General features: G+C 49.3%; 1 protein-coding gene across 1 annotated transcript; it reads left to right on the top strand.

The window, feature by feature from the left end:
* Positions 1–1,531: 1,531 nt before the first annotated feature.
* ZBED4 (zinc finger BED-type containing 4) lies at positions 1,532–8,294 on the top strand. Its single transcript, XM_025400464.1, has 2 exons — positions 1,532–6,531; positions 8,238–8,294. Exon 1 carries the CDS (start codon positions 1,857–1,859, stop codon positions 5,370–5,372), a length of 3,516 nt encoding a protein of 1,171 aa, XP_025256249.1. The 5' UTR covers positions 1,532–1,856; the 3' UTR covers positions 5,373–6,531; positions 8,238–8,294.
* Positions 8,295–9,139: the final 845 nt, after the last annotated feature.

Genomic DNA, 9,139 nt, shown 5'->3' with positions numbered 1-9,139 from the left:
AGTCGCCCAGGCTGGAGTGCAGTGGTGCGATCTCGGTTCACTGCAAGCTCCGCCTCCCAGGTTCACGCCATTCTCCTGCCTCAGCCTCCTGAGCAGCTGGGACTACAGGCGCCCGCCGCCACACTCGGCTAACTTTTTGCATTTTTAGTAGAGACGGGGTTTCACCGTGTTAGCCAGGACGGTCTCAATCTCCTGACCTCATGATCCACCCACCTCGGCCTCCCAAAGTGCTGGGATTACAGGCATGAGCCACCGCGCCCGGCCCCCAGCAGTATTATTAATAGCTTCCTTTCACTCTCAGAAATGCCCTGGTTTAGAAAATACATGATGTGGTGACTTCAGTTCTTGGTTCCTGCATGGTAGAGGAATGTCAGGTTCAGCTTCTCCCTGTGGGGGTGACCCATGCTGGCCAGGCTGGGGATGGCGCACCTCTCCTGCCCATTTGCCACTCGAAGAATTCTCCCACTTTCTGGCATGCCCAGTAATACCTTATAAAGTAAGTTTGTGGTGGGCGCATTGGCTCACGCCTGTAACTCCAACACTTTGGGAGGCTGAGTTGGGAGGAGGGCTCATGCCCAGGAAGTCGAGGCTGTGCTCCAACCTGGGTGACAGTGAGACTCCGTCTCTTCAAAAAAAGTTTGTTGGAGGTTTTCTAGAGTCTGGCTTTATTACAGGATATTTATGCTGCCATATTACTGAAAACATGTTTTTGTTGCTACTTGGTTTTAGTTCCTTATTAAACTGGGTTCTCCTACCCCAGGTGACTCCATCGTCCTCTGAGCTTCAGCTCAGTTACACCCTTACAGCTCCTGCCCCTGTTCTCTCCTGTCTTTGTAACACCATGTTCCTTCACTTCCAGCATTTACCATAGCTGGAATCTTGTGGTTCTTGGCTGTCAGGTCCCGTGACTGTCTCCTCTCAGCCGCGTTTTCCAGCACGACGCAGCGTCACTTGGGGACGGGGCATTGAATGGGTGACAGAAGGACAGGCTGGAAGCGGTTTATACCCACAGGACATCTTTCCATTCTTAGATGCAGGAACCACCATGGTCCATTTTATATTCAGCTTTTCGTCCGGGTTGATGATTTCATACGTTAGCTGGAGTTTTTCTAATTCGTATTTCATGTATCAGGTCTTCTAGCAAGGTAGGATGAATTGCTTTCAAGGAATTCAGCTTTGCTGATTGTAGCAGCTGTGAGTACCTCTCGTGAACTGTTTGAAGGATGAGGGTATAAATTCTAGATGAAGCAACCTCTCTATACCATTCTAGGTTTTAGTTCATGTTCCCCAATCCTTTATTAATAGGCCACTTGCATATTTTTCATGTCTCTATTTTTTGCTTATTTTACAATTTGGGAGTATTTTCACTGCGTAAATGGATTGCAGGAAGTCAAGGAACAAGTTTTTCTATTCCAGTTTTCCATTGTACAGTTTTTTTCTATACATATTTAGGCTGATGTAGCCATGGTGATAGAGATTAAAATGTGTGATTTAGTTCTGTGCTTAATTTGATTTCGTCTCTTACAGGTAATGCACAAGGGTCACGTGTATGCTCTCAAGATGACCAGGCAGATCCTGTCCTGCGGACCAGAAGCCCGTCTCTGCTGCACACATCGTCGTCTACACCATGAGGATTTAGTAGCAGGACTCCTGGAAAGCAGTGATCTATGCTCAAAGACCATGAGTCACAGATTGTTTTTTTCAGTACTATTTATGATTAGCCATATTTATAGGAACATCCTGAAAGATGGAATTATGATGAAAAAGTGAAGATAATCTACATTCGGGGGCACAAATGAGCATTTGGATCAGTTTTTTACGAACCTAAGACACAGCCAGAGTAGTTATGGTCAGTCATGGAGAATAACTTGAAAACTTGTCCCAAAGAGGACGGTGATTTCGTTTCTGATAAAATAAAGTTTAAAATAGAAGAGGAAGATGATGATGGAATTCCTCCTGATAGTTTGGAAAGAATGGACTTTAGAAGTGAGCAGGAGGACATGAAGCAGAGGGACAGCGGTGGGGAGCGAGCGGGCCTCGGCGGGACGGGCTGCAGCTGCAAGCCCCCAGGGAAGTACTTGTCTGCAGAGAGTGAGGACGACTATGGCGCGCTGTTCTCCCAGTACAGCAGCACCCTCTACGACGTGGCCATGGAGGCCGTGACCCAGAGCCTCCTTTCCAGCCGGAACATGAGCTCCAGGAAGAAGTCTCCAGCCTGGAAGCATTTTTTTATCTCTCCCCGAGACAGCACTAAAGCAATATGCATGTACTGCGTGAAAGAGTTCAGCAGAGGCAAAAACGAGAAAGACTTGAGTACCAGTTGTCTCATGAGGCACGTGAGGCGCGCACACCCGACCGTGCTCATTCAGGAAAACGGCAGCGTGTCTGCCGTGTCCTCGTTCCCCTCTCCCTCCCTCCTGCTTCCACCGCAGCCTGCGGACACGGGCGACCTCAGCACCATCCTCTCACCCATCAAACTTGTCCAGAAAGTGACATCTAAGATCCCGTCCCCCGATCGAATAACAGAGGAGTCTGTGTCTGTAGTTTCTTCTGAAGAAATCTCCTCTGACATGTCCGTTTCAGAGAAGTGCGGCAGAGAAGAAGCCCTGGTAGGGGCGTCTCCCCACCTCCCTGCTCTCCATTACGATGAAACTGCAGAGAACTTAGCGGAGAAGAGCCTTCCACTTCCAAAGAGCACCTCCGGGTCTAGGAGAAGGTCCGCTGTCTGGAAGCACTTCTACCTGTCACCACTGGACAACTCCAAAGCCGTCTGCATTCACTGCATGAACGAGTTCAGCCGGGGGAAGAACGGGAAGGACCTGGGCACAAGCTGCCTCATCAGGCACATGTGGAGAGCACACCGCGCCATCGTGCTGCAGGAGAACGGGGGCACGGGCATCCCGCCTCTGTACTCCACCCCTCCCACCCTGCTGCCTTCCTTGCTGCCGCCAGAGGGGGAGCTCAGCTCTGTGTCCTCGTCTCCGGTAAAGCTGGTCAGAGAGTCCCCTTCGGCCTCCTCCTCCCCTGACAGGCTGACTGAGGACCTGCAGTCTCACTTGAACCCTGGAGATGGGCTGATGGAAGACGCGGCGGCCTTCTCGTCTTCCGACGACGTGGGGGAGGCCTCGGCGTCCTCTCCCGAGAAGCAGCAGGCTGACGGGCTGAGTCCTAGATTGTTTGAATCTGGCGCCGTCTTCCAGCAGAATAAAAAGGTCATGAAGAGACTGAAGTCGGAGGTCTGGCATCACTTCTCCCTGGCCCCCACGGACAGCCTCAAGGCCGAGTGTCGGTACTGCGGCTGCGCCATCAGCCGGGGGAAGAAGGGTGACGTGGGCACCAGTTGCCTGATGAGACATCTCTACCGGCGCCACCCAGAAGTTGTCGGGAGCCAGAAGGGCTTTCTGGGTGCCAGTCTGGCAAACTCTCCGTATGCCACTTTGGCCTCTGCAGAAAGTTCCTCTTCCAAACTGACTGACTTGCCAACAGTGGTCACAAAAAACAATCAAGTTATGTTTCCTGTTAATAGTAAAAAGACCTCAAAACTGTGGAATCATTTTTCTATTTGCTCCGCAGACTCCACAAAAGTCGTGTGCTTGCACTGTGGCCGGACCATCAGCCGGGGGAAGAAGCCGACTAACTTGGGCACCAGCTGTCTTCTGAGACATTTACAGCGGTTCCATAGCAACGTGCTGAAAACCGAGGTCTCAGAGACGGCGCGGCCTTCCTCTCCGGACATCCGGGTGCCGCGGGGCACAGAATTATCAGGCGCTTCCTCCTTCGATGACACCAATGAGAAGTTTTATGATTCTCACCCAGTTGCCAAAAAAATCACAAGTCTCATAGCTGAAATGATTGCACTTGACCTCCAGCCATATTCTTTTGTAGACAATGTTGGCTTTAACAGGCTGCTTGAATACTTGAAACCTCAGTACTCCCTCCCTGCCCCTTCCTACTTCTCCAGGACAGCTATCCCAGGTATGTATGATAATGTGAAGCAGATAATTATGTCCCACCTGAAGGAAGCTGAGAGTGGTGTGATCCACTTCACGTCTGGAATATGGATGAGTAACCAGACCCGTGAGTACCTGACCCTCACGGCCCACTGGGTTTCCTTCGAGTCATCGGCCCGGCCACGCTGCGATGACCACCACTGCTCGGCGCTCTTGGACGTGTCGCAGGTGGACTGTGACTACAGTGGCAACAGCATTCAGAAGCAGCTGGAGTGCTGGTGGGAAGCGTGGGTGACCTCCACTGGCCTTCAGGTGGGCATCACCGTCACCGACAACCCCAGCATCGGGAAGACGCTGAGCGAGGGGGAGCACTCGAGCGTGCAGTGCTTCAGCCACACGGTGAACCTGATCGTCAGCGAGGCCATTAAGAGCCAGCGGATGGTGCAGAACCTGCTGAGCCTCGCCCGGAAGATCTGCGAGCGGGTGCACCGGTCGCCCAAGGCGAAGGAGAAACTGGCCGAGCTGCAGAGGGAGTATGCGCTGCCCCAGCACCACCTCATCCAGGACGTCCCGTCCAAGTGGAGCACGTCCTTCCACATGCTCGAACGGCTCATCGAGCAGAAAAGGGCCATTAACGAGATGTCCATCGAGTGTAACTTCCGAGAGCTGATCAGCTGTGACCAGTGGGAGGTCATGCAGTCTGTGTGCTGTGCGCTGAAGCCCTTCGAGGCCGCGAGCCGGGAGATGAGCACGCAGATGTCCACCCTCAGCCAGGTCATCCCCATGGTGCACATCCTCAACAGGAAGGTGGAGATGCTCTTCGAGGAGACGATGGGCATCGACACCATGCTGCGCTCTCTGAAAGAGGCCATGGTGAGCCGCCTGTCTGCCACCCTCCACGACCCGCGGTACGTCTTCGCCACGCTGCTGGACCCTCGCTACAAGGCCTCCCTGTTTACGGAGGAGGAGACGGAGCAGTACAAGCAGGATTTAATCAGGGAACTCGAACTCATGAATTCTACCTCAGAGGACGCAGCTGCCTCCCACAGGTGTGATGCTGGCTCCCCGTCGAAAGACTCTGCCGCAGAGGAGAGCCTGTGGTCGCTTGTGGCCAAGGTGAAGAAGAAAGACCCAAGAGAAAAGCTGCCTGAAGACATGGTGCTCGCGTATCTGGAGGAGGAAGTGCTTGAACATGGCTGTGACCCGCTCACCTACTGGAACCTGAAGAAGGCGTCCTGGCCGGGGCTGTCCGCGCTGGCCGTCAGATTTTTGGGCTGCCCCCCAAGCATCGTCCCTTCAGAAAAGCTGTTCAACACGCCCACTGAAAACGGCAGCCTTGGCCAATCCAGGCTCATGATGGAACATTTTGAAAAACTTATCTTTTTGAAAGTGAATCTTCCCTTAATATACTTTCAGTATTGAAACTCACAACGGCACCACCAGGCCAGAGGCGTGGCTGCCCCAGCGTTAGCAGCCCGTACCAGGTCTGTGACCTGCTCCGCCCAGGGCCGTGCACGACATCAGACCAGGCACTCTCAGGGCCGCCCTCCAGCTCACCAGTGTCTCCACGTGCCTTACCCCTTTTCCTTCAGGCCAGGTTTTGCGGGGTGTTCTATTAAGACGTCCACTAGAAATAGCTTGTCCTGTCAACTATGAAATACGGTGACTAGATTTTAATTCATAACTGTAAAGTTTTTTAAAATTTTGGGCTAGTAATTTGTTTTACTAGAATGACAAAGAAGATGTAAACAATTTTATTCTGTAGGCTTTTTACTCAATTATGTACAAACCACGAATCAGGTACTGTATTTTAGTTAAGTATTGCTTTAATTGCAACAGAATAGCTTTTGTGGCTATCAAATGAAATATGTAAATAGGAGGTGGAGGGCAAGCCATCCTGACTGAGCAGTTTTTAACTGCAGGTTCTAAAGTGTCCCGCGGAGTACAGATAATATTCTGGAAGGTAACTGTTTACTACGACAGAGACGTGGCATTTGGAAACGAAACTTAGATGTTTCATGGAGCTTATTTTGAGAACTTTCCCATTTCAGGTTTCTGCATTCAGGCTTTACATGGTCAGTTAACTCAGAGATACCCCAACTGTTTATCATCAGCTCCTCTGAAATGTGATCCGTTTGTAACTGTGCTCATCACTTCGCCAGTGCGTTCGATGACACGCTGACGGCAGGTGGTCCCTGCTGAAACCCCCACGCCTCCGCTTTAGCATCTCCACACTCTGAAGCTGTCTTTCGAAATGTGTGCACTGAGCCCCTTGTTTGATCACATTTGTGTAAAGTTTTTTTAGAAGCGATGGCTTATTAACAGGGAAGAAGCTTGTTATATTACAGTTGTAAGAATAGCCTTAGGTGTTTAGATTTTTTTTTTTTTTTTATGATAGGGAAGATGCAGCCATCACTGGGATATTTTAGAATCCCAAGGACATCAGAATGAAGTATCAGTTGTCAGATTCTTTTAACAATTATGTCTTCAGAGAAAAAAAGATTCATTTTCTCATTTTAAACCAATTAAATATTCTGGGTGAGACAGATCACTCATTTGCCTACGACCTTTTAGAAAAGTTGTTGTTTTGTTGAAATACTGTACCTACGCTTAATCTAAATTTGCATTGACTATGTTTTAGTGTATTTATAAATGGTGAACTCAGTTTCTGAAATTAAACTTTTTATTTGCAATTTTCTAGTGCTGGCAGACACTGGCTTTTTATTTTTAGGATAAGAAAATAGGCATATTCTTTGTGGTCCATCATCTAGAGCCCATACTTGGGCAGCATTTGAAATTTCACCTTAACCCCAGACAGGGCTCCGGGGAAGTGGAGATGTAATTCTTACAACAGCAGTTCTGATCACGGTCATGGTGATGACTTTCCAGGTCTCCTGTTCAAGTGGTGCCAGAATGCAGGAGCCAGTGGGCACTCCGAGGGGTTGCCTTGGCCGCAGCCTCTGTGCATGCCCTTCCTGGTGCCCTCTCACCTGGTAGCTGTGCACTCGTTCCTATGAGAACAGCCTGCTTCCAGAATGCCCAGGAGTGCTGGTCAGGGACAGTGCCCATGAGGCTGCAGAGGAGGTGGGGTCCATGGCCCACCCATCTCTCCGTAGCCAGCAGCTCTGGACAGTGTCATCCTGGTGTAGAAAGGGTTGTGCACAGACAGGATAGGAGGGAGCCACAGTTCTTGCTCAGTTGTGCCCACGGCCAGCTTGCAGTCCTGTGTTTCTTAAGATTGTATTTGGAATGGTAATATCCTTAGAATTTTGGGATATTGAGCTTCATGGATTTTCTCTCCAAAACAAGCCAGCACAACTAACTGTAGCAGAATCGTACCCACTCGTTCACTGGACTGGGACGAAGTGTTCTCCCTTCTCCAGGGGTTGGGCTAGTTCCTGGGATGCAACAGAGATTTCCGTGGACACAGTCTCTGGTCTCATAGAGCATATAGTCTAATCCAGGATTGGCAAGCTGCAGCCACGGACCCAGTCCGGCACTCTGCCCGATTTTCTAAGTGAAATTTTCTTGGAATACAGTCACAGCTGTTTTTTAACATGTTGTCTTGGCTACTTTCAGGCTGCGACAGGATAATTGAGTAGTTGTGATAGAGGCCACAGGCCCACTGAAAGGGCCAAACAGGGCTGAAAACACTCACTGTTTGGCTCTTTCCAGAACAGCAAGTTTGCTGGTCCTTGAGCTAGCCTGCCTTTATGTTTTGTTTTGTTTTGTTTTGTTTTGTTTTGTTTTAAGCTTTCATCTTCATGCTGCTGTGTTTTTAGTTGAAGTGTTCTGAGTAACAGTGAGTGTATAAAAGGGGATTGCAGGAAAAAATGAGGGCTTGCTTTACTCAACAGAAAATATGGCCCTTCTTGAGTGACACTGGGAGAGTCGTTTTATCTTGTACATTCCCTTTATTTGGTTGGTGGACGTTTGTTGAAACTAGGCACTCAATGGTCAAACCGTCTGTGCCCTCCAGTTGCTGACAGTCCTGCAGGAAGATGGACAAGAGGCCCAGTGCTGACAGTCACACGACTCTCACTGTACTTGAATGAGGGGACTGTGGGTGCAACTAGAAAATATGTTAATTCTTAGCCATTCCCACTTTGCCTCTCCATTCAAAACCCCAGCTGCGAGCTGTTTGTTTCCCTGCCTGGAAATGATGTTTTAGGCAGGTTCTTAATTTCTCAGGTCTGTCTCAGATAATAAAAAGCTCTTCATATGAGCCTCAGAACTGTCTCTTCAGTGAATGAAATTACCAGTCATTATATGAAGGGACTTCAAAAGATTTGTGGAAATACTGAAGTAAAACATAAAAAATAAAAACTTTATTTCTTGGCTGGGCACAGTGGCTTATGTTTGTAATCCCAGTACTTTGGGAGGCTGAAGTGGGAGGACTGCTTGAGACCAGGAGTTCAAGAAATTAGCCAGGTATAGTAGTGCATGCCTGTAGTCCCAGCTACTTGGGAGGCAGAGGCAGGAGGATCACTTGAGCCCAGGAGTTCGAGGTTGCAATGAGCTGTGATCACACCACTGCATTCCAGCCTGGGCAACAGAGCAAGATCCTGTCTCTTAAAACCACCAACAACGACAACAACAACAACAAAGCAACATTTTTATTTCTGAATGTAAGCTCCATCAAGGTCAAGATACTTTTGTAAGCTGTGACACCAGCCATTTAGTCCATCCCTGAAGAACTGAGGGCACTAGGAATGTAAACATGTCAATGCAGCCTGTTTAACATTATTAACTGAAGAAAAAATGAGTGCCTTTAAAGATTTTTTAAAACGAGGAAACAAAGTCAGAAGGAGCGAAATTGGGACTGTAAGGTGGATGCCTCATGATTTCCCAACAAAACTCTTGAAGAATTGCCCTTATTTGATGAGAAGAATAAGCCAGGAGCATTGTCATCGTGGAGAAAGACTCTGGCGAGGCTTTCCTGGGTGTTTTTTTGCTAAAGCTTTGGCTAACTTTCTCAAAACACTCTCATAATAAGATGTTACTGTGGCCGAGCGTGGTGGCTCATGCCCGTAATCCCAGCACTTTGGGAGGCCGAGGTGGGCGGATCATGAGGTCAGGAGATCAAGACATCCTGGCTAACACAGTGAAACCCCATCTCCACTAAAAATACAAAAAATTAGCCAGGCGTGGTGGCGAGCGCCTGTAGTCCCAGCTACTCGGGAGGCTGA

Source organism: Theropithecus gelada, chromosome 10 (assembly GCF_003255815.1).
Source record: "Theropithecus gelada isolate Dixy chromosome 10, Tgel_1.0, whole genome shotgun sequence".
Taxonomy (NCBI): Eukaryota; Metazoa; Chordata; class Mammalia; order Primates; family Cercopithecidae; genus Theropithecus; species Theropithecus gelada.
The sequence above is the reverse complement of the archived record's forward strand: the minus strand, read 5'-3'. Positions and strand labels throughout refer to the sequence as shown.

What these genes read in the sequence shown, in the direction of transcription:
- ZBED4 (XM_025400464.1), top strand. Translation starts at nt 1,857, where the DNA reads ATGGAGAATAACTTGAAAACTTGTCCCAAAGAGGACGGTGATTTCGTT.